The following is a 24972-nucleotide window of genomic DNA, read 5'->3' on the forward strand; positions in this document are numbered from 1 at the left end:
AAATTTCTGACCTTTGACAATTTGATAAGGAAAAAATGATTCATAAAGAAGAGCTTAACTTTGCATTTGATTTAGTAGTAGTGAGATAAGACATGTTTTTATAGGTGTAAAAATCATTTGTAGCTCCTTTTCTTTGAACTATATATTCATATCTTGATCCATTTCTCCTCTGGGTGGTTGGTTATCTCATTGATATTTAAAATCTCTTTCTATGTTAAGGAAATTAACCCTTTGTCTATGAAATAATTTGCAAATATCTTCCCACTTTGTTACTTGATTTTAACTTTTTAATACCTTTTTTTCATACAGAATTTTGAAGACATTTTGAAGTAGTTGAAGTCTCATCAATCTTATCCTTTCTACATTTGGTGTCATATTTAAAAAAAAACCTGTCAATCTGAGATCATAAAGAAAACTTTCCATATTGTATTCTGACGATTTTATAGTGGGTTTTTTTTCCATTAAATTATTGACTCCAAGTTTATTTTCTGGAGGTGATAGCACCATTTATTTTTCCACTTAGCTAATAAGCCTTCTTTATTATATCTTAAATTCCTGTCTATTGGATCTTTTTCTTTACATTAATTTGAAATCTATTGATTTGTCTATTTATTCACATGCCAGTATCATACTGAATAATTTTGTCAATTTGTAATAATTTAAAAAACTGGCAGGGTTTATTTTCCCCCATTGGTTTTATTTTTCAGTATTTTCTTGACTTTGTGGTTGTTTATTTTTCCATATGGTTTTGAATCAGTTCTTGCTTGGTACCCAGATATCTTGATATTTTTACTGCTTTAAATGTGTAGATTAATTTAGAGTAAAACTAGCCATAAGCTATTTTAAAAAATTAGTTTAGCTAGTGGTAATTTCAAATTTCCCTCAAAGACAAGAAAAAATTCATCATCTATTAAAATAAATGTACATGACTTACAATGATTTCACTGCTATTACACTTATTAAATGTAAAAAAAAATTCTTCCTGGACCAAGCACCCCCACAAAAAAATTTTCTTAGCTATAACTGAATATCAGCTTAGAATGTTAACAAATATTATTAAAACATGACTGTCAGAGATATAAACATACATTAGAAATTTCTAGTGGAGTAACAATATTTTAAAAATCTAAATAAAGTAAATTTTCACCCCAGAGGAAACAACCTAATCAAAAGGTCCCACCCACAGTGGTTCTATACCTACAAGAATGGATTGAGAGATCACAGGCTTTTCTGGGGTACATAACAGATTCAAAATCTGCACAGATTGAGGCCACACAGATAAGCCAGAACAAGCTCTGTCTTTTCAAGGTCTGTACCCTTGATCACATCTGCAAAATCCCTTTTGCTCTTTAAGCTAACATTTCCACAGGTTCTGGAGATGAGGATGTGGACATTTCTGGAGGGCCGTTATTTGCTATCTAACTGGCTCTGTTTTCATGATGACATAAGAGACTAAGTCACCAAATGAGTGAACTACGTTGTGGCAGGCTTGAAGGACCGAAGGAAAGAATACGAATCAGCATAGGTATGGTGAGGAGGGAAAGGAGGAGTAAATTGAGAATTATTTTAGAAAACAACAACCACGTGGTGGATAAGGGATTGAGTAAGGATCAGGCACTAGCCTGTAGCAAGCCAAGTATAGGTCGGAGCCATGTAATTGTTACACCTGCAGATTTGAGAAAGCATCATTAACTTTAAAATATATCTTCTTAGTCTTCTTTGCAAAAAAAAATTTTTTTCTTTCTTTGTTTTCACCCCAGAATTACAGAGCACTTAACTCTAAGTTTTCTGCATAATATAAATGTAGATTAGGGTCAGTATTTTATGTAGGAGAATAAAGGTGACCCTCTATGGCTTAGATTATAAGTATGCTCCTCATTGAATAATTCTGAAAATTATCTCCTAGTTGATAATTATCCTTTTCATTACAGAAACCTCAAGCATTCCACAGGGTTCTTTCTTTCTTTTTTACACGGGCAGCCACCAGGAATCGAACCCGGGTCTCCAGTATGACAGGTGCGAACTCTGCCAGTGGGCCACCGTGGCCTGCCTCACAGGGTTCTTTTTAAGCTTTCTAAAATTTTTTGGCTTGAAACTTTGCTTGATTACTTTTTAAAAATTTATTTTAATGATTTTATTTTCCATTTTATTAGGTTCGTTCTCAATTCAACTGTTCATTTCTTTATTTTTAAGCATTTTTATTGTGAAATATCACACACATATATAAAAATGCAATGAATTTCAAAGTACATTTTAACAAGTAGTCATAGAACAGATTTTAAAGTTTGGTATGGGTTATAGTTCTACAATTTCAGGCTTTTCCTTCTAGCTTCTCCAAGACCCTGTGGACTAAAAGAAATATCAATGCAATGATTCAGTTGTCACATTCATTTGTTGAATCCTATCTTCTCTGTTATAACTCCTCAGTTGTCACATTCATTTGTTGAATCCTATCTTCTCTGTTATAACTCCTCCTACTCCTTTGATCTTTCTCCCAATCTTTAGGGGTATTAAGGTGAAGCCCATTCTAACTTTTTCATGTTGAAAAGGGGTATAGGCAGTATGGATAGGGGGATGGAATTAGTTGATGTTCTTGGAGAGGCTGGCCCCTGGGTTTCAGGACTTATCTGGCCTAGGAACCATATGGAGGTAATAGGATTCTGGAAAGTAATCTTAGTGCATAAAACTTTTGTAGACTCTCAGCGCCGTCAGTGTTCTTTAGGGTTAATTGGAATTATGTTGTTTGGGGTTTGACAAACCATGGTAACTAGCAGTATCTAGCTGAAGGTTGCATAAAAGTAGCATCTAGAATAGCCTCTCAAGTTCATTCGAACTCTCTTAGCTACTGATACCTTATTTTGTTCCAATTCTTTTCCTGTTTTTGGTCAGGAAGGTTTTATCAATCCCACAATGCCAGAGCCAAGCTTATTCCTGGGAAGCATGTCCCACATTGCCAGGGAGACTTTCGCCCCTGGATGTCATGCCCACATTGCGGGGAGGGTATGATTTTCCTTGCAGAGTTGGGTATAGAGAAAGTGAGGCCACATTTAAGCAACAAAGGAGGTTTTCTGGAAGCAACTCTTAGGCATAATTATAGTTAGGCTTAGTTTCTCTGCTACAGAAATAAGTTTCATAAGAGGAAACCTCAAGAACAAGGGCTTGGGCTATTAACTTGGGAGTCCCTATGGTTTGAGAAAGTTTCAGGGGTTTTCCAGGTAGGAAGGTTTAATAGTTGCATATTTTTTCTCCAGTCCCTAAAGGGACTTTGCCAATACTTTTTAATTATCTGCCCAATATACCCTGGAATGTATCTGAGTTTTACATTAGATTATAGAAACTTATAAGCCCTTGTTCCCATTCTTGGCTGTTTGATTATTTTCATTTTGATTTTTCTTACTTTTGAAATTGAGAAAATTTCCTGAAAGTGATGTAAGCTAATCATGAACACTGCTGGTTTGAAATTATTATGTACCCAAGAAAAGCCATGTTTTAATCCTGATCCAGTTTTGTGGGGCCAGACCTATTATTTAGGGTAGGAAACTTTGATTGGACTGCTTCTATGGATATGTGACCTTTTGGTTAGATGGAGATGTGACTCCACCCATTCAGGGTGGGTCTTGATTAGCTTACTAGAGTCATTTAAAAGGAGAAACATTTTGGAGAAACCTCAGATTCAGATGCTTGGAGAACAGTTGCTTCAGAGCTGACAGAAACATGGATGTTGGAGATGCTTGGGTTACTGACAGAGAGAGAAGATGCTTAGACACAGGCAGAGCCCAGCAGGCATTGCCATAAGATGCTAAACAAGCCAGAACCCAGAGAACTGTCCTGGGGCAGCTAAGTGAAGGCCCACAGATGCTTAGAGAGGAAGCCATTGGCATCAGAAGCTGGAAGCAATGAAACTGGGACCAAGGACCAGTAGACACAAGCCACATGCCTTTCCATATGACAGACATTGAACTTTCTTGAGTCAAGGTATCTTTTCCTGGATGTCTTAGTTTGGACATTTTTCTGACCTTAGAAGTGCTAACTTGGAACCTAATAAATTCCCTATCTAAAAGCCACTCTATTTCCGGTAGATTGCATTCCAGCAGCTTTAGCAAACTAATACAAATACATATGGGCAATTATTTGCTCAGGCAACAAATAAACCAATATAAACAACCACCTTGTCCATCCCTCTCCCTTTCTGAAAGAATGAATGCAAGCCACCTCAGTGAGGACAGTTCTCTTTCCTTATCAAGAAAGATTGATATCCAAAAGCACCTCTTGTTAATGCATTCTATCTTTTCAAAGCTCTTAACCTTGGAGAACCATTCTTGTTCTCCAATTGAAACTCTTCTTGTTACAATTTAACCCGAATTCTAGATTTGGCATAGTGAAGAAGGGAGGAATTCTGAGAAGTGGTGTCCTTTTTTAGAAATAGGAGCCCGTCATCAACTTGTACTTCAGATTTATCCTCTGGATTACCTAACCCTATAGCCCATTTTATTTTGTCATACTCTTTATTTGGTCTTCCTTAACCTATTTTTGTTGTTCTCCAAGGTCTCTCTCAATTTTCTTTTCACACAGATCAACTTCACTATTTAATAAATGTGAAGAAAATCAGTTTCAGAAGTAGTTTTAAGTGAAGCAACTGACATATGTGTACCTTTCCTTTAAAGCCCCTTTGAAAGTATTCACATTCAGCCTGAAAATGACTAAATGTATAAACCTAAAAAGCTTTGCCCATTTCAGTGCAGTAAAGGCTATAAGAAATAATAACTTTTTGTGAATGGATAGCAAATTAAGTTATTTCAAAGTTTCTGGACCTGCCATTGTCGTATTCCACATGGGTATGAATCTGATTTTCCATTGTAAAGTTAATACTGAAATCTGCATATTTCTCTCTGTCCACCATTCTAGTTTGCAATGCATATTCATCCGACTGCAGATGTTTAATGACATCAGGGAACCAAACAGATAATCCATAGTACCTGCAAAGACAGAGAAATTGGAGTTTGTTTAGGCGCCGGCACACCAAAGGCAACGAGTGTCTCCCCCACCTTTTCAGAAAAGTAGCCCTTTCCTAGAGATGTGCTTACAATTACTGTGATTCATCCACAGTAGCCTTGCCCCCCCATTGCACACACACACACATGCGAGTGCACACACACAATGCATGACTGAGTCTGCAAAAATCAAGCTAAAGAGATGGCCTGGGGATGAGCTGGAGAGGACCAGGTATGTAATTACTGAACCCTTCTTTTGGAAAGAGACATGAGAAACAACCCCATCCTATATCCCCACGCGGCATCCTGGTCCTCATGATTTTCTTGTCATCCTGAGCTGCACTAAGAAACTCCATCTCCTCATCTGGTGGTACAAATTCTCGGGATCCAAGAACTGTGAACTGGGAGAGCCCTTGGCGAGTTTCCCCTTTGTACTAAGTGGCTCCCATACTAAGGTGCAGCAATCCTGGGATCACAGGCTCGCTTCCCCAAATGGTTCAGGGCTGGGAATAGGGACATTCAGGTATTTAACTGAACATACAGGTGATTACAACTTTCTACCTCTTGCCCGAATAGGTAACTGCTGAGTCCTGTTGCTGTGCTGACCAGGACAGTACCACTAATCACATGGGGCCACTGAGCAGCGGAAATGTGACTAGACCCAGCCGAGATGTGCTGTCAGCGTAAAATACACGCAGGATTTTGAAGACTTAATATGAAAAAAAAAAGAATGTAAAATATATCAATAATTTTCATACTGATTACATGTTGAAATGATAGTATTTTAAACAAATTAAAAACTTTAATCTCTCCCTCAGTTTTGAAGGACAATTTGGCTGGGTGCAGAATTCTTGGCTGGCTGTCTTTCTCTTTCAGGATCTTGAATGTATCATACCACTGCCTTCTCACCTCCAAGGCATTAGTTGAGTAGTTTCAACTCAGTCTTATTTGATTTCCCTCGTATGTAGTAAATTGTTTTTCTCTTGCCACTTTCAGGAATTTCAGCTTCTCTTCAACAATTGACAAACTGATTAGTGTGTGCCTTGGGGAAGGCCTATTTGGATTTATTCTGTTTGGAGTTCTTTGGGTTTCTTTGACTTGTATATTTATGTCCTTTATGAGGGTTGGGAAGTTTCCCCCATTATATCCTCTACTACTCTTCCTAGCCCTTTACTCCTCTCTTCTCCTTCTGGGACACCAGTGATTCTTATATTTGTGCGCTTTGTTTTGCCTCTCATTTCCCTGGGTTCCCATTCACTGTTTCTCATCTTTTTTGCCATTTGATGTTTTGAGTCTTCAAAGTCGATTATCCTGTCCTCTACATCACTCATTCTTTCTTCTGTCTCTTCAAATCTGGTGTTGTATATATCTAGTATGTTTTCTATTTGGTCAACAGAGTCTTTAATCTCTGTGATTTCCACTATTTTTCTATTTATTCTTTCAAATTCCTCTTTGTACTCTTCTACTGTCTTCTTGACCTCCTTTATGTCATTTGCTGCCCCATTTATTTTATTAAGTAGAGTTGTGTGAACATCTTTGATTAGTTGTTCCAACATCTGTGTCTCCTCTGGTGTTTTAATTTGGTCATTGGGCAGGGCTGTATCTGTCTGTATCGTGATACGCTTAGTGATCTTCTGCTGTCTTCATCACATGCAAATATCTTGGTTGATGTACTTTGGGAGTTGATTTCTTTCAGCAGTCTAAGGCCTTGTGTTTGCAGAATGGTTGTACATCAGGGAGCAGGGCATGGGGTGGAGCGCTCAGTGTGGTGATTTGTTTCAGGGCAGGTATGGGCGCAGGTTGGGGATGTTACGCTGGTGCTTGTGAATGTGGGTGCCCAGCAGCCAGGAGGATGTAGCTGTGTGGGTGCAGTGGTCTGGGGGACGTAACCCTGGTGTGCGTGGGTCTAGGGCATGGGACCCTTTGTGCACACGTGCAGAGCTGTGGCAGCAGGTCAGTGTTGCGCCTTTGTGGATTGAGGGCAGATATGAACCAGCTGCCTAGGTCGGCACTTTTTCAGAGCTGGGGAGTGAAGCTGAGGGTTGTGCGCATGCGTGGTTCTAGAATTGCTGTGAAGTTCCCAGAGCTGAATGATGTGATTGGGGGCCTGTGCGCATGTGTGGGCCTGGGAGAGCTGTAAACCAATGTGCTGAGCTCAGGGAGGGCGGGGTGAGGCTGTGCAACACTGTGGGCGGGGGGGGTGGGGTGGCACGGGTAGTCTAGGTGTGGAGGTTAGTGCCTGCAACCTTTATGCACTGTTAACAGCCTGCAGGGAACAGGGAGGGGAGGTAGTGCTTGGGAGGGGTGCAGGAGAGGTGGGTTGGGCTGCACTTGGGGTGGGGATGTGGGGCAGGTGCGTGCGCTGGGGGCTGGCGGGGTGGGGGTGCCTGGCGCAGGAGGAATGGGAGCAGGTGATGGGGTTCAGGTGTGTGGGGTGTGGGGTGGGTCGCTGGTCATAGGCATTGGTGAGGGCAGTGCGACCAAGGAACATGGCCTGGCTTGCTTCCTAGTCCTGTGTTCCTGTCCGTGCACTCCTGTGGGCTCCGCACCTCCGCCCCAGGCTCCAGCTTTCTGCCTCTCAGTTCCTCGGCTGCCACAACCAGGGCTGCTGCATGTGGTGCAGAAGCTCTCCCAGGTCAGCTGCACTGCCGAATCGCTGCCTCAGCTGCCCTCCTGTCCCTTCGGTAACTTTTCCATAGAGCAGGGCTAACCTCAAGCGGCTCTAGTAGGCCATCTTCCTGGAAGTTGCTACCAGAAAATTTTAAATTACATTTGTGGCTCACATCTATATTTCTGCTGGATAGTGCTGCTCAAGAGTAGCCGTTCCCAAAGTGTGGTTCCCGGACCAAGAACACCAGGGTCAACCTGGGAACTTGTTAGTAATGCAAATTCTCAGGACCCACTCCAGGCCCACTTAACCAGAAACCCTGGTGGGAGAGACCAACAACCTGTGTGCAGGAGCTCTCCAGGTAAGATTCTGCTGCACGTCAAGGCCGAGACCCACTGCTCTAGTCTATCCCTGGTTACGCTCAGCCCCTCAGGGAAGGAACTGGTTTTGAGTCAGCTTTTGCAGAGATGCGGGCTAAGTTAGAATCCTAGGATTGTCACTTATGATCTTGGGCAGGGTATCTGGGCCTCAGTCTCTAATATAGGAACAATGATAATATCTGCCTTCCTGAGTTTTTACCTGGATTAAGTGGAATGCAGAGTACCTAGCACATAGTGAGTGCTCAAAAAACAGTATAAATAGTTTCTATTATCATCATTGCCATCAAGATTCCTGAAATACTCCACCTCAAGATTCCACAGCTTTCATCCCCTTCTCTTTATGGATCATGGATTAGAAATCCTGGGGTTTGGACAGTGAGGAAACGACTCCAGGGTCCTGCATCTGTAGCACTGCTTTCTTGTCTTATAAATGAGGCAAGAACACTACAGGTGACAACAGTGGGGGAAACATGCTCTCCTAGAATGTCTATCATCAAGAAAATGGAAGAGGTTTGGCCAATTTTTCATTATTCACCACACGTTTACTGAACATCCCTTAATGCTAGGAACTAGTTGAAGTTCTGGGGGTATGATAGGAAAGAAACCATAAAGCTTAAAATTTGCTCAATGATATATAAGTAAACAAAATAAACAAGTAGAAAATTACCCTATAACTGTTTACACATCGAGACCAGGACTTTTGCTGGCTTCTCTTTCTCTTCTTTGCCTGGACCAGTGCTTCGCTCATAGCAGGCACTTAGGGAATGTTCATTTTTCAGTCCACCCTTCCTTCATAGACCAGTGGGCTTTCTAGAATTTGGGTGGGAGTTACTTTATATATTCAAAATCAACTCCCTCAATTTAGAAATGAGGAAACTGAAACTAAGAAAAGTCCTCAGGTCACACAGCTGACGAGGCTGCAGCAGAGCTAGATCTGGTTCTCTGACCCACAGCTCCCTTTTCTTTCCTTATATTACACCTCTGATGGCCTGGTGAACCTTGATCACTGCCCTGGTTTAACCTAGGAATGTTAAGAGGTAGAATTTGCAGCAAAAATGTTGGGCCCTAGTAGGCATTAGAATCTATTGGCCTTATCTAATTGCCTGTCTCTAAAAGGCAAATTAGGCAAAAATAGAGATGAATACATATTTTCCCATAGGTAATATGTCAACTATTGGTAAATAAAATTCTGATAGTTCTCCCTTTGCTCTTTTCTTAGAACACATAGAGGGTGGTTTTCATTCATTTGCCAGCAACTATTTATTGAACCCCTCTGTGTGCCTGGGACATTTATCAATGGACTAAACAGTTTAAAACCCTGATCCTCGAGGAGCCTCTAGAGGGGAAAGACAGACAATATATAAAATGGAGAAGACTTTTTGTAGATTAGAAGGCAGAAAGTGCCATGGGGACTAATAAAGCTAAGAAGAAAGCAGGGTGTGCTCAGGGTCTGCAATTATAAAAAGGTGCTCAGAGAAGCTGCCATTAAGAAGGAGAAATCTGAGGAAAGACGTGAAAGGAGGTGGGAAAGGGGCTGCGTGGATAGCGGGGGGAAGAGCGGTCCAGGCAGAGAGAACAACCAGTGTAAAAGCCTGAGATGGGAATGGTTATGGCATGTTCAAGAAAGAGCAAAGAGACCAGCGTGGCTGGAGGCGAGGGGATGAGGAGAGGAGGGCATGGGGCACACATCTCCAAGGGTCTTATCAGACTTTTCCAAATACTACTAGTGTTGTCACCCCAGCTTTATGAAAAAATGAATTAAATAACTGCTTTATAAAAACCATAACTGTCAACAAACTTAAGCTAAAAAGTTCTTTCATAGCAGGTTGTAGCATCCTCCTTTTCTTAACAGCCTAAGAAAAGAAGCAACGTGACTTGGATGTACAGTGCGAAAATTTAAAGATGTTTCTCATCAAGAATTCAAATGTCACTTACCCAAAGGACAGGGTGAACCAAACGATTGTAAGCTTTATCGTATTTTCCCTGACTGGGTAGTTGAAACATTTCTTAAAAGTCAACCAAATCTGTGAAATATTAGAGAGTTAGTTTTTTTTTTTTTTTAACTTATATAGTTATTTAGCCAACCCCATTCCCCAAACCCTTCCACCCAATTATCAAAAGCTGAGTTTTCTTTGGGCTGAGTTTTCTTTCATTTGAACTTACAATGTAAAAGCTAAAGGCCAAAGGAAACCAAACACTGGAACTTTATTTTTCTATTTCCTGAGGCCAACAGACAAGACTTAAGTCCCGCAAGCCACTGTCAAGACTCCTGGCCTAACATTTTCCCTTCCCAAAGATGCAGTGTTTTGACTGTCCTGCTGATTCTGAGGGGGTCCACTTACCTGGTCCAAGGCAAAAGGGAGAAGTAAATGGATAGCAAATTGAAGGGGAAGTGCCCCACTGAAAGGACACTGCAGCTAAACCTCTCTTCTGATTACTCTCCAATGCAACAAGTTGACAAGCATGTCACGATGGGACTTGTTACTTACTCCGTGTAATTCTGTGTGGATTCGAACAAAGCACCTCCTATACCATGTTCCTGTATCACTCTCAATTTCGATCAGTTCGTCTATTTGTTTTGGGGTTTTGATTCTGTTTACCTGTAAAGAGCAACAGAACACAAGGTATTGAGTTCTCCTCTCTGAAGTTGCTGAGTTTAGGTTCACAATTTGTTTTTAAAGGAGCAGAAGTCAGCATGTATATGATAAACTGATCATACATATATGGACCCATCTGCATAAATATACAGATCCAAATGGCACCTAAAAAAATGTACCTGAAAAGGGAAAAAGAAATTGGTTCGTTTGTGGACCTGTCCTACCTTCCCCTACTTATCAACATTTGCCTGCTTTGGATAAATCTGAGAAAGGATACAAAAATGCTCACATGGGTTATGTCTGCCAGAGAGAACTTTTGAACAGATTTTTCTGGAGATCCTGCCAACAGCCAAAATAGCAATTCTATTGTGGGAACTCGGCTACCAAGGCTGGCTTTTTACATTTATTTAATATTTTCTTGGAGAAATCTTCACACACATGCAGTCTATCCACAGTATACAATCAGTGGATCACAATATCATCACATGGTTGTGTATTTCTCACCATGATAATTTTTTAGAACATTTGCATCTTTCCAGAAAAAGAAATAAAAACTCATACATCCCATACCTCTTAACCCTCCCTCTCACTGATCATGAGTATTTCAATCTACCCCAATTCTTTTTTTATCCCTCATCCTCCCTCCCATTATTTATTTATTTTTATCTTTATTTTTTATTCATCAAGGCTGACTTTGGACACAGGTGGTTTGGGGGCCCATGGCATCTTCAAATTGTACCAGCAGGTAGTAGCCTCTTTCTGGGTTATGCAAATAAAAATATCTGTACTTAATGAACATATTTTCTAAGCTAAGTGTGTACTTTCAAATACAGTCAACCCACAGCCCACAATGTAGGAATTATTTTGTGACACTTAAGCAAAAACAAATTTTTAATCACCAGGCAATTCTTATCACTCAACCTATTACTTTTGGGAAGCTGCTTCTTCACTCAGCATTGCTCATTCATTCATCAAATTCTGGGCATAACCTAGGTGCCAGGCCCTGCACGAGGCCCTGGAGAAGCAACAATAATTCCACATTCACTACAAGCGATTCCAGGCAAAGTGAGAAGTACTATAATGGAGTTCTACAGAAGACGAGAGAGAAATATCGTACAAAATGCCCACGCTGATTTGGGAGTGAGAGAGAAGGCTTCACGGATTGCAGAATTTGAGGCAAGACAATGCTTTGGGGAAAAGTATATCATTTGCAGTGCATGGAAACTTCTTGGAGGGCATCCCAAGTGGGAGGATTAGCATGTGCTGACATTCAAAGGTGTGAGAGGAAACAGTGTCGTGGGCAACTACAAAGAGTTTGATTCCTGAAGAACAGTGCAAGGGTAGAGGGCAGAGAGTGGTGAGCATTGAAGCAAAGCGGTAGCAGATTCCTCCAATTATTTAAAAACATTCTTCCTCTTTTGTGAGTATACTCACAAAAAGGTGGCCTGTTCAAATACTTCCAGGTCCTTAATGGAAGATAACAATTGCTGATCTTCATTTCTCCATTGCATTGCTCAGAAAAATTTGCTAATTAAGATTCCATGATAATTTGGAGGGAATGCAGACTGAACTTAACATTTTAAAAACTTGATTTTCTAAATAAGTGCAATGAATAAATAAGATGCCAGCAGACTGTTTAATCAGGGGCTACCTCACATGTTTTAAGACCCATAATTAATATATGATTGATATTAATATTTAATAACCATTGACTGTCCTGATGACTGCACACATCAAAAGATTTAAAAACCATTGTTCCTTCTAAAAATTGGATGCATCCCATGTTCACTAGCTCGGACTGGTTGTCCACTTTGAGGACAAACTGTAGCTAGAGGATGGAGGAACACTCCATGGAGAGAAGCAGCGCGGACAAGGGCCGTGCAGCAGGATTAGGGAAAATGGCGAAGGAGAGTTAGTGAAAGACCAGTGCAGCTGGTGCAGAGAGAGAAACTGGAAGGAAGGCAGGTGCTAGAACTCGAAGGACCTTGTTGGCCAGATTGAGGGTTTTTGTCTAAACTGAGAGCATTAGGAAGCCAGTAAAATGTGAAGTCAGGTGAGTGTATGTGCGCATGTGCAATACATGGAGGGATATATTTTGGAAATAAATCTCTGATCCTTTTATACTTATGCTCATGTCAAGCCAGATATAATTGAAGCCACATATTTGGATATCCTTTCTCTGGCTTCTCTGGCTTTCTTGTACTGAATTCTGATTTAATATTAATCATTGACCTAACAAATGGCCATGGGTAAAATATTTGCTTTTTTTACAAAGCTGTTCCTGAAGAAATAATCTCTTATATTATTCAGTGTCCCTTTTAATAAAGTTTATGAACAAACTCTTCTCAAATTGCAAGTAGAATAAATAAATAAAGTAATGGTATATTACCATTTACTTTGTATTGAAAGCTACGTGATTGATTAAGTTTCTTTTCTGCCTTGGCTGTCAGGAAATAGTTCCTCTGCTCGCTCCTCTAGTGATACTGGTTTTTCACTTACTCATTACCTGTTCTCATCATTTTAACTTCAGTAAATAATTTTACAATATTATGAAGTATTCCAAGGTCTGGGAAGGGCTCAGAGTTAGGAAGGCTAATGCCTGCTATCTCAGAAAAAAGTTCATGGAACTGCTGTGAGTCTCTCCCTGTGTGGGGGATGTGGAGAATGTCGACTTGGAAATGCACCTGGAAACCCAGAGACCAGCACTCACACTAACTAGGGGTATTTTGTGCCACTCTTTCATGTAAAATACATAAGGTTGATTTTGGTTTTTGACTCAATTTAAACCTTTTTAAATTTATCGAGACTTGTTTTGTGACCCGATATGTGATCTCTCCTGGAGAACATCCATAGGTTTCTTGAGAAGAAAGTAAATCCTGCTGTTTTGAGGCATAGTGTTTCGAGTAAGTCTGTTAGGAGGTGTAGTCCATTTATAACATTGTTCAAGTTCTCTGTTTCCCTGTTAATCTACTGTCTGGAAGTTCTGTCTGTTGATGAGAGTGGTGTATTGAAGTCTCCAACAATTATTGTGGAGGTGTGCATTTCTCCCTTCAACTTTGCTACTGTTTGCCTCATGTATTTTGGGGCATTATGGTAAGGTGCATTAATGTTTATGATTGTTATTTCTTCTTGGTGGTTGACTCTTTATTAATATATAGTGTCCTTCTTTGTCTCTTGCAACAGGCTTTTTTTCAAATGTAATTTTATTGAGATATATTCATGCATCATATAATCCTTCCAAAGTATGCAATCAGTGGTCACAGTACCATCACACAGATTTTGACTTAAAGTTAATTTTGTCCATTATTCATATATCTGCCCCAGCTCTCTTTTGGTTACTATTTGCAAGGAATATTTTTTTCCATCCTTTGATTTTTCAACCTATTTGGGCTCTGGGGTCTCAGGTAAGTCTCTTGCAAACAACATAGAGTTGGTTTGTGCTTTTTCTACGTATTCTGCCAATCTGTGTGTTTTTACTGGTGAGTTTAATCCACTAACATTCAGTGTTATTACTGACAAGGAAGGACTTCAACTATTTTGTCCTTTTTTTTTATATGCCATATCCTATTTGTCTCTCCGCCTTTATATGCATATCTTTTTTGTCTTTCTTCCTTTATTGCAGCCTCTTTTTTTGTGTAGTTCATCTTTTGTGATTTCATTGATTGATCCCTTTCTCATTTACATTCCTGTGCATTTTTCAAATACTTTCTTTGTGGTTATCCTGGAGTTTGTATATTGTAGTCTATGACCTGTCATTTTGAAAAGGTACCAGCTTAATTTCAATAGCATACACATTCTCTGTTCCTGTGTTACTTTATTTCCCCTCTTCATGTTGTTTTTACATTACCTCTTTATATTTTGCTTGTCTGTTATAAGGAAATGGAACTTCTTATTCAATTGTATTCTAATTCTTATAAGAAATAAAGAGTAGAGTTGTATACTGAGGATATCGTACTACTGGGGTTTGCATTTACCCTTTTGATTTCCTTCACTGAAGATCACCATTTCTTTACACTGCTCCAAGCCATTCTCTCCTGTCTTTTCCTTTTAGTCTGAAGACCTCCCTTTAGGAATTCTTGTAGGGCAGGTCTTTTGGAGACAAAAATCTCTGCTTATGTTTATCTGTGAATGTCTTACATACACCTTAATTTTTGAAGGACAGTTTTGCTGGACAAAGAATTTGGGGCCAGCAGTTTTTCTCCTTCAGTACCTTAAATATGGCATGCCATTGCCGTCTCGTCTCCAGGGCTTCTGATGAGAAAGTGGCACTTCGTGTTATTGATACCCCTTGCATGGGACAAATCCACTTTTGCTGCTTTCAGAATTCTCTCTTTACCTTTGGCTTTTCACGTTTTGATTAGTATGTGTCTTGGAGTAGGTCTATTCGGGTTTATCCTGTTTGGAGTAAGTTGCACTTCTTGGACATGAATATTTATTTGTTTTTCATAAGAATTGGGAAGTTTTCAGCCATTATTTCCTCAAATATTCTTTCTGCCACTTTTCCCTTCTCATCTTCTTCCAGGAATCCCATGGTGCATCTCTTGGTATGCCTTATGCTGTTACATAGGTCCCAGGCTCTGCTTATTTCTTTCTATTCTTTTCTCTATCTGTTCTCCTGACTTCTAGCTCTTTGATTCTTTCTTCTGCCTGTTCAAACCTGCTGCTGCATCCCACTAGTGTATTTTTAATCTTCGTTATTGTGTTTTTCATCCTCACATGCTCTGCTATGTTTCTTTTTAAACTTCTTAATTCTTCTTTTTGTTATCTATATCCACATTTAGTTTATTTATATCCATGTTTTCCATCAACTGTTTGAATAGATCTAGGAGATTTGATTGAACTGCTTCGATTACTTGTTCCAAACTTGGTTTCCTCTCAAGGTTTAATTTGTTCCCTTGAATAAACCAAATCTTCCCATTTCTTTGCAATGCTTGTAATTGTTTGCTGATGTCTGGGCATCTGATTATTTTGCTAGGCTAGCTCTGATAGTCAGTTTCTCCCTTGTGCCTAGGGCTTTATTATAGATTGGCTTTGTGGTTAGGCTCTTCTTCAATGCTTGGTTTGTACTGAAACTTTAGTGCAGGCTGTGTTTAACAGTTCAGATTTTCTCAGGTCTTCCCATCTGTTTCTTGCCCTCAGACATACAGCACAATTTTTTAAAATTATTATTTTAATTAAAGAAGTTGTAGGTTTATAGTAAAGTCACATAAAAAATACAGCATTCTCATATACCCCAAATTGTTGACACTTGACATTAGTGTCAAGTGTCTTTATTACACTTGATGAAAGAATATTAAAATAGCACTATTACCTATAGTCCATAGTTTATATTAGGTGTATTTCCCCCTATATGTCACCTATTATTAATACTCTGTAATAGTGTCATACATTTGTTACAATTCATGAAAGAACATTCTTATACGTGTACTATTAATCCAGCCCATTGCCTACAGCAGGGCTCACTGTTTTATGCAGTTCCATGCTTTATCTTCTAACTTTCATTCTAGTAACATACACTATCCTAAACTTCCCCTTTCAACTACCTTCACAAATATGATTCAGCCCTGTTAGTTATACTCACAATAAAGTGCCTCCATCACCACCATCCATTTCCAGACCTCTACAATCAACGTAAATTGTACAATTCTGTACAAATTAAGTATCAGTACCCCATTCTTTATTCCCAATCTATTTTCTGGTAATCGATACTCTAGTTCTAACTCTATGAGTTTGCTTATTATAATTAGTTCATATCAGTGAGACCATACAATATTTGTCCTTTTGTATCTGGCTTATTTCACTCAGAATACTGTCCTCAAGGTTCATCCATGTTGTCACATGCAGCAGGATTTTATTCCTTTTTACAGCTGAATAATATTCCATCATAGGTATATACCACATTTTGTTCATCCATGCATCAGTTGAGAGACACTTACCATCCCTTGGCAATTGTGAATAATGCCACTATGAACAGCTGTGTAGAATTATCTGTTGGAGTCCCTGCTTTCTATTCTTCTAGTATATACTTAGTCGTGGGATTGCTGGGTCATATGGTAATTCTGTATTTAGCTTCCTGAGGAGCCACCAAACTGTCTGCCACAGTGGCTGTACCGTTTACATTCCCACCAGCAATAAATGAATGTTCCTATTTCTCCACATCCTCACCAACACTTGAAATTGTCTTTCTTTTTTTTTTTTTTAAATAGTAGCCATTCTAGTGGGTGTGACGTGATATCTCATCATGGTTTAGATTTGCATTTCCCTACTAGCTAGTGAGGTTGAGCATTTTTCATGTGCTTTGTAGCCATTTGTATCTCCTCTTTGGAGACATGTCTATTCAAGTCTTTTGCCTGTTGTTTTCATTGGGTTGTATTTTTTCTTGTTGTTAAGTTGAAGGATTTCTTTATATATTGTGGATGTTAAACCTTATCAGCTATGCGTGGAGTTGTAACGGGCTGCTCTGCGTTCCTCTCTGGTCTCTGCTGCGGTGGGAGGGACTCGGGCTGTGCCGCCCCGCGTGACTCCTGAGTTGCGTGAGACAGACGAGGGGAAGGTAGATGGGGATGGCCTGGCTGCCTGCAGCAGAATTTTCCTGCCTGATAATTTTCTGTTTCTCCAATTTAGCATTTGTGGAGTCCTTCTCTGGTATCTACTGTCCTCCAGAGTTCCAAGCAAATAGGATTTGTCCTTTTATTTGCTGAATCTCTGGGTAGGCTTTTTCGAGAGATGTCTTATGTCACCAAGTGGATGATATTATTGTGGTATAACTTTTAAGACTGCCCTTTTATGTGCAAATGCTTCGCTTCCAAGAGATTTCCTTTCCTCTGTTCCTTCTCTGGGCGTCCCGTGCTGTTCTGTTGGTTTTTGTGAAGCTTTTCCTCTCTGTGTCTTTACTCAACTGCTCTACCATGTTTAGCATCCCATTTTATCATAACTTTCTTTACTGGGGTCCACCCTGCCTTATGTGGCTCCAGCTTTCCCTTTTCCTGTGAGACTTCCTGCCTTGGGTAACTTCCATGGCAGGGTGGCCTGACCCAGGGAGCCAGACAGGGTCAAAGTGCAGGGACGCCCACTCTTTTCACTTAGGCGCTCCTGCAATTAGAGACCACGCGGGGTGCGCCCCTTGCCAACAGAACCCCTGCACGCCACTAGCTTCAGGGGGTCCGTTGTGTGCGCCTGTGCCTGCCCCACGTGCCGCCCTGACTTTTGGGCTCTGCTCTGGGTCTATATGGCCTTGAGACTCTGTGCCTGAAAGTATGTTGTTTTTTTTTGTTGTTTTTGTTTTAAATTTCCAAGTCCATTTTAACAAGTAGTTACAGAACAGATTTTAAAGTTTGGTATGGGTCAGAATTCCATAATTTTAGGTTTTTATTTCTAGCTGCTCTAAGGTACTGAAGGCTAAAAGAAATGCCAGCATAATGATTGGGGGGCCAGGCCGGGTGGGGTGGGTGTGTGAGTGCTTAGGTGGAGGTGGGGACCAAGTGACTGGAGGATCGGCACGGCAGAGCTCCCAACTGCTTTTCTGGTGTTTTTATTTATTTTTTTTCTTTAACTCAGCATTTGTGGACTCTTTCTCCATCTCTTCTGTGCTCCAGAGTTTCAAGCCAGTGAGATTTGTCCTTTTATTAGTTGTTTCTGGGGGAAAACTTTTCTGGTGCAGTCTTAAGTGACCAGTTTGATGATGACAGCTCTCTGTCTTCAATATTTTTAAAAAGCGTGATAGCCAACCTCTCATTCATTAGTGGTTATCGTAAAGTTTTTGGAAAGTTATTCTCTATCCTATGTTTTCACAAAACTCAGCACACATACTTTTCCTGAATGTTTTTGCTACTCCTAACTCCTGGGTCTGTTGTACAGAAGACCATGATAGAATGTAAAAAAATAAAAAAAAATGTAATTTCATATTTTTCAAAAAGATCTTTGATAGTCACTTTACATCTGTTATTGTTCTAATTAAGACTATTCTGTAAGAATCAATATATTTAACTTGTTTCTTGAGTTCTTAATTTTGTTTCTTCTTGTTTTGAACACAGTAAGTTATTTTTTCTAGAAGCCTTCATTGGTGGTATTTTTTTTTTTTTTTTTTTTCTCTTTTTTTTTTTTTTAAAGAGAGAGGGAGGAAAGGAAGGAAAGACAGAGAAGGAAGGAAAGGAGGAAGAAAGGGAAACATTTTTAAACATTTTCTTGTTTTATTATATTTTGTTTGTTTGTTTGTTTTTTACATGGGCTGGGGCCGGGAATCGAACCGGGGTCCTCCGGCACGGCAGGCAAGCACTTTGCCCGCTGAGCCACCGCGGCCCGCCCCATTGGTGGTATTTTTATGGTCTCTTTCATTTATGAGAATGTCCTTCTGTTTCCTTTATATGTGAACAACTTGTCAATTTTACATTTGGGAAGTACTTCTTTTTAACAATTTAATAAATCTTTATACACTTATATTTTTTCTTATTGAGGCTAAGATTTAACTGGAGTTTAGCAAATACTTCTCTATGAAGTCCAGAATCCATATGATGGTTTCTCTGACATACTGCATAACGCTGAGCTGGCATCGCTTGGGTAGGTCTTGAACAAGAGTGCCTAACAGATCTTCCAGCAAACTAAGTGAAAGCCAATAATATCTGGGGTGTCTCATGAGATAATAAACCTGGAGATGCCTTGAGAAAGGTAAGACAGCTGGAAAGTTACAGGTTCCTAAGGTTTGTACTGGAGAGCAGAACTGAATAAGGCCATCTGCGTCTTCTGACCCTCCTCCCCCCACTTACACATATACAGACTCATAGGTATGTTCACAAATCTCTAGTACACAGATGTGTGTATTTATTGATAGCTACTGTTTATGGAGTGCTTAGGGTGTGTCAGAAATTATATTAAGTACTCCACGTACATGATCTCATCTGATCTTCCTCCAAAACGCCACCAATTAGATGCTATTATAACTATTTTACTGATAAGGGAACTAGAGCTCAGAACTTAGAAATTAATTGTTCAGATTATGCAGGAAGTAAGTGACAGAGCTGGGTTTTGACCAGATAGTCTGATCATTTAGACTGGGGCTTGGGCTCTCAGCTGGTGACACTTTACCCAGGAGGCCTCTAGGACACTCTGAGCTCCTTGGCTGAGCAGCACATTTCAGCCAGGTGGCCAGGGCAAGAGCAGGTGGCCGAGCAGAGCAAATGAGGTGGCCTGGCAGAGCCCAATACCAAGCCAAGAAGAATCAGCTGGCGATTTCTACAGCCGAGGGACTTCTACCCCTTGGCACTGAAGACAGGAGTCAGAGAGTAAGTCTACCGTTAAAATGCCTTCCACCTTCACCTCATCTCTCGGGGGTGAGTCATCATTTAACCAGCCACTGACCCTGGAGCCCTAGACAGGCAGAGGCAGGGGCTGGCAAGCTCTGATGGCCTCAGCTTATTTCTGCAAATAAAGTTTTATGGGAACACAGCCATGCCAATATGCTCATGTGGACAGCCGCTTTTGTGGTACAATGGCAGAGTGGACTAGTTATGGCAGAGACTAAAACGTTTGCTCTCTGGCTCTTTGCAGAGAAAGTTTGCCAGCCCTTGGCACAGAGGGCCCACTGAGAGGGAGTACTCACGGTGAAGACTTTCTCAGGCTGGCCCCGTGCCCTCATGTTTGTGTCGTGAATGAACTTCAGAATCATCCAAGCTTCATCGTGTTTTCCAACCTAAGAAAAGTGGGTAGACAGTGAGGTGCTAAGATGCAAAACACTTATATGGTCCCTGATTTTTCAATAACCATCTTACATTGTTAGGTAAAATTGGGTGCAACTGTGCAAATGTCTAAATATCTCTAAATGACATGTTTAGATATGTTCGAATGCAACGTACAGTCTACTTGGACATTACTGAGTAATATATCAGCTCAGTGGATGTGCCTTTAACAAAAAATGGCATCAATGGGTGGCAAAATTTCATTTATAAAACAATAAGCCATGTCCTCCTTACGGAGTGAAGCATCACTTGCTTTGGGAGAAACATTCACACTTTCTGGCCACAAGGCAGCTTTTCCCAGGGCTGGTTGTTTAAAGCATGCCTCCACGAAGCCACAGCCTCCGGAATTTCATAGAAGGAAAGAAAAATGCACCTTCCAGAGAGGCAAACACACGCTTGCTAGAATGAAACGGGGGACTCCTTGCACGGGCGGGGTGCCTGGATGTTTGCAGTGAGAAGGTTACCTCCAGCAGGAAGCGGGGACTCTCCGGCATGAACGTGAGAGCTACCACCGAGGACACGCAGGGGAGGGCGCAGACGACCACGAACACGCGCCAGCTGTGGAACTGGTAGGCGGACCCCATGCTGAAGCTCCAGCCTGGAAAAGGAGCAACAAGGGTGAGGGAGCGCGCACACCGCCCGCTGAGGGAGCGCGCACACCGCCCGCTGGGGAAGCGCGCACACCGCCCGCTGAGGGAGCGCGCACACCGCCCGCTGGGGAAGCGAGGGCTCTCCAGGCACCGCGAGCGTTCACACCAGGCCTGCAGCAGCCAAGAGTTAGTCACTAACCCCAGAAGGGTGAGGTGAGCGGGGCGTCAGCCCCGGGGACCAGACCCGCAGAGGCAGCGCTGGGAAGAAAAGTGTTTGGAAGCAAAGGGATCTGGGCCTGGGTATGAGGGTGCAGGTGGGTTTATGAAGAATCAAGCTCCAAAGGCAGAGGTGAAATTGATGCGGGACACAACTCTTTCCCCTAGGTCACTAGGCTGGGCATCTCCAGTGTCTGCTGCCAGCTCAGTCTCTCCTCTTCTGCAGCCTGCGGTGTGCCGGGAGACTGCCCTTTGGGATGGCATCAGCTGGCTCCCGGTGGGCTGAAATAAAGGACATACCAGCAGGAGGCGAGGGGAGGAGGGCGCAGGGTGGGATGCTTCCTCCTCTCGCCTCCCACTCCCTTCCTCCCCACAGCCCCCACCTCCTCTTGCCCCTCGCTGCGGGCGGGCCGGGGTCCAGGGTGTTCTCCTGTGACCAGCTCCGAGATGCCCCAGCATTCCCTGTTGGCACCCGTCCCCACAGCTCTGCAGGCAGTACTTTCATTAAACGCTTTTCAACAGCCCCTTCTGAGAGTGTGATCTTGATGACCAGGGCAGTCATTGGGAACTGACCGTGGTTGCATCTCTTCACATCCGCGTATCACAAAATAGGTCAAGAACTTTACATTTCTAAGCAGCATTTTTATGTTGACAACAGAAGCATGTGGCACTACAAATAGAATCCCTTCAAGAACTGAAAGAGAGCCACTAATGGAATGAATATGAAATGGTTGAAAGCAAAACTCAAACATGGTTCTAAACGAGAAATAATGAGGCACATCAAATTTAATTGAAAACAGAGAGGAGGCTTATAGAGGCATTGATGAATTATGTGAGGTGAAAATTTAATTTGTAGTAGTGCTTGGTATTTATAAGGCTTTTTATGAACAAGATTAGGGAAAATCAGTATGATCGATTAGGGAGATCAGTATAATTATTCATTGTATACACAGAGCTGATTGAGATTCTGTAGGTGATGGAACTTTCTCAAGGCCACAGAGGAAGCTACATACCAAAATCTTCCCTGCCAGGATTCAAGGCAGAATCACTAACTCACAGCTCCACCTCTGTGCACACACCCTCATTAGTTCTCAGACATAGAATTTGTTTACAAATAATGTAAACATCAATGACATGCTATATCAATCTTAAAGCAGTAAAAATTTTACAGAATTTAATTTATGAGGATTATGAGGATTGTTAATTTAGCTATAGCACAAACTTCTAGCTGTCAAAGACAGCTCTCAGTGTTGTATGTAGTAGACGTTCAAGAGTCTCAAATTTCCAAAAAGCAGAAGTTCTATGATGCAACAGAGAAAATATACATTATTCATTTCACTTTTGATCTTAGAGCATCACATGAAGAACTTCTTTTTAAAAGACTCTGAATCCTATTATTTTAAGCACTGGACGAAAAAGAAAAGCTTTAGTTGGCTGAGCTAAGCAAATGCAAAGTTTTAAATTTCAGGCTACAACACATTCCATAGTCATGAATTGGTACGTCTGAAAGTACAGGGGGAAAGACGGAAGACAAAGAGAAGGCTCTTGTTGCTTCTGTTTTGTTTTTTGTTTTTTAAATGAGTTCAGAAGGTGCAGTTTTGCAAACTACAATAGAATGAAGTTATCGAGAAAGTCACTCTGCAGTGGAGACAACAGGGTACTTGTAACAGAACAATGCCCTCCTCACCCCAAAGAAGCCATTCTAATCCCTAGAACCGCGAAGATGTTACCTGAAGGTGGGAAGAGGGACTTTGCAGATGTGATTAAGGATCTCGGGATGGGGACACTGTCCTGACTGTCCAGGTGAGTCCAATGTAATCACAAGGGTCCTTATAAGGGAAAGGAAGGGGCAGGAGTGTCAGAGTGAGAGATGACCAAGAAAGCATAAATCAGAGAAGAAAGGGATTTCAGGGTGCTACACTGATGGCTTTGCTGATGGAAGAAGGAAGCGATGATGAGCCAAGAAATCTAGGTGGCTTCTAGAAGCTGAAGAGGCAAGGAGATGGATTTTTCCCCTAGTCTCCCTAGAGCCAACCCATTTTGGGCTTCTGATCTCTAGAACTATAAGGTAATAAATGAATTTGCTTTTAAGCCACTAAATTTGTGGTAATTTGTTACGATGGCAATAGGAAACTAGAAATAAACTTTCTAGTTATAACTTTATCATTAATTTGATTGATATAAATTAAGTTAGAAAATTTCAGCTCTTCTTTATAAAACCTCAGTGTTCCTGCTTTTGCTCAGACTTCTGCAGAACTTCACACTCTCCTTTGACAGCTGATTTTAGGAATGTTGTCTTTCACTCCTTTTTTTTTTTCTTTGCTTCTGGAAAATTTACTTTGTCTTTCATGGAAACCAAATTGGAACTTTTTCACAGGTTGGAACTGTTTTGTTCTTATTCCATTTTAGTTTCTCCTCCCTCCTTGATCAATTATCTAAATGAACATTTTGGTTCTCTCCAATAATTATTGATTTTGTTTTTTTTCCTATTTCTTTTCTTCCTCAATCTGCAATTCTTTCCTTTGCTTTGATTTCTACTTCATAGAATAACAGAATATTGGAACTGGAAGAGTCTTATAGAGGATCCAATTCAGCATGCATTTTACAGTTGAGACAAAGATCTCCACTCAGGCATACACAGCCTCCTCAGCATGTCCTCTTCAATGGCAGGTGAGTCAAGCATAGGACGCCCAAGAATGGACTCTGGAATGTTCCCAAACCTGGCCCCCTCAAGGTGTTTCCAGTCCAATAAATGTCACAAGCATGTACTCAATTGCTCAGGCCCAAACTCTGAGGTCATCTAATCGCCAATCCAACAGCCAGTCTTAATTCATGTCTGAGCTCAAAATATACCTCTAAGGAGAGGCCATCCCCAACTCCCACACCCCACCCGGCCCTGTTCTGTCTCTTCACAGTGACGTGGTTTTTCGTTGTTGTTGTTGAGCCCTTCACCATGTGGAATTACACTGTTTGGCGACTGACTGATTGATTGTCACCACACCCCCTCCTTGAGAGCAGGGACTTTGCATGCGCCGTTCCCCACGGCATCCCCAGGTGGCAGAATATTGCTGATGCACAGAATATGCTCAATAAATTAAAATTGAAAGACTGAACAATTGCATCAGCCAAGTCTCTACACAGTTACGTTATACAACTAGTTCAGGGTTAAGTAGAAAGAGAACCTGAAAGTTATTTCCTTTCGAGAGCTTCCCCACTAAAATAAACTATCTTCTGATTGTGCTCTTAGTTTTCTCTTGCCCTTTCAACTTTTTGCTTATAATATCACTTTTTTTTTCAAATGTAAAAATCAATCCTGCGCTTACGTGGTTGACCACTTTATGGAGCCTCACACACCACTTGTTCAGTCCATTACTGCCTTATCTTCACAGGATCTAATGAAATTAGGCTCCTCTAGTCACTCCAAGTCAAGTTGACTTCACCTTTCCCTGAAATTCCAGAATGCCTTTAGGTCCAGCAGTTCCTGAAAACCAGGGTCCTGCACTCTGTGTCCAGTCCATGGATCTTTTTAGTTTAGGTTAGTTTAGGTACTCTCTCTCTCTATATATATATATATATATATCTTTAGGTAAGAAATATTTTGTCACATTCCATTCCATTACAAACCGATAAGTCAAATCTAAACTATATTTCTAACCTTTTGTCATGTATGCATTTGTAGATGTCCTTACTTTTACTTGAGAGTAAACGGCCAAAGGTTGGGAAAGAAACACTTTAGTTTCCAGTTTTTCGTTGATTTTTTAAAAAATTTTAATTCTAGTAACATATATTTAACCTAAAATTTCTCCTTTTAACCACACCCACATACATAACTTGGAGCTGTTGATTACCCTCATGGTAC

General features: G+C 40.9%; 1 protein-coding gene and 2 long non-coding RNA genes across 8 annotated transcripts in view; 2 read left to right on the plus strand and 1 right to left on the minus strand.

The window, feature by feature from the left end:
* Nucleotides 1-21340, plus strand: part of LOC143665689 (uncharacterized) — a 48750-nt gene extending 27410 nt beyond the window's left edge. The window contains exon 3 of the long non-coding RNA XR_013167178.1: nucleotides 21282-21340. This is a non-coding gene — a long non-coding RNA (uncharacterized LOC143665689). The remainder of the gene's footprint in view (nucleotides 1-21281) is intronic.
* Nucleotides 1-24972, minus strand: part of SV2C (synaptic vesicle glycoprotein 2C) — a 240986-nt gene that overhangs the window by 36878 nt on the left and 179136 nt on the right. For 3 of the 5 annotated variants that reach the window (XM_077139397.1, XM_077139398.1, XM_077139399.1), the window contains 5 exons: nucleotides 20772-20905; nucleotides 20172-20261; nucleotides 10469-10579; nucleotides 9915-10003; nucleotides 4812-4976 (listed from right to left, as the gene is read on the minus strand). In XM_077139397.1, coding sequence (XP_076995512.1) covers nucleotides 4812-4976; nucleotides 9915-10003; nucleotides 10469-10579; nucleotides 20172-20261; nucleotides 20772-20905 — 589 coding nt within the window. Of the gene's footprint in view, nucleotides 1-1201; nucleotides 1755-4811; nucleotides 4977-9914; nucleotides 10004-10468; nucleotides 10580-20171; nucleotides 20262-20771; nucleotides 20906-24972 lie in introns of those variants that run through there. The other 2 variants (XM_077139400.1, XM_077139401.1) reach the window with 1 other exon arrangement.
* Nucleotides 1438-5860, plus strand: LOC143665688 (uncharacterized). Of its 2 annotated transcripts, XR_013167175.1 has the most exons (4): nucleotides 1438-1525; nucleotides 1932-2016; nucleotides 5256-5407; nucleotides 5568-5860. It is a non-coding gene; the product is annotated as an uncharacterized LOC143665688 (long non-coding RNA). The 2 variants fall into 2 exon arrangements; XR_013167176.1 differs by lacking the exon at nucleotides 5256-5407.

Source organism: Tamandua tetradactyla, chromosome 21 (genome assembly GCF_023851605.1).
Source record: "Tamandua tetradactyla isolate mTamTet1 chromosome 21, mTamTet1.pri, whole genome shotgun sequence".
In the NCBI taxonomy this organism is placed as follows: Eukaryota; Metazoa; Chordata; class Mammalia; order Pilosa; family Myrmecophagidae; genus Tamandua; species Tamandua tetradactyla.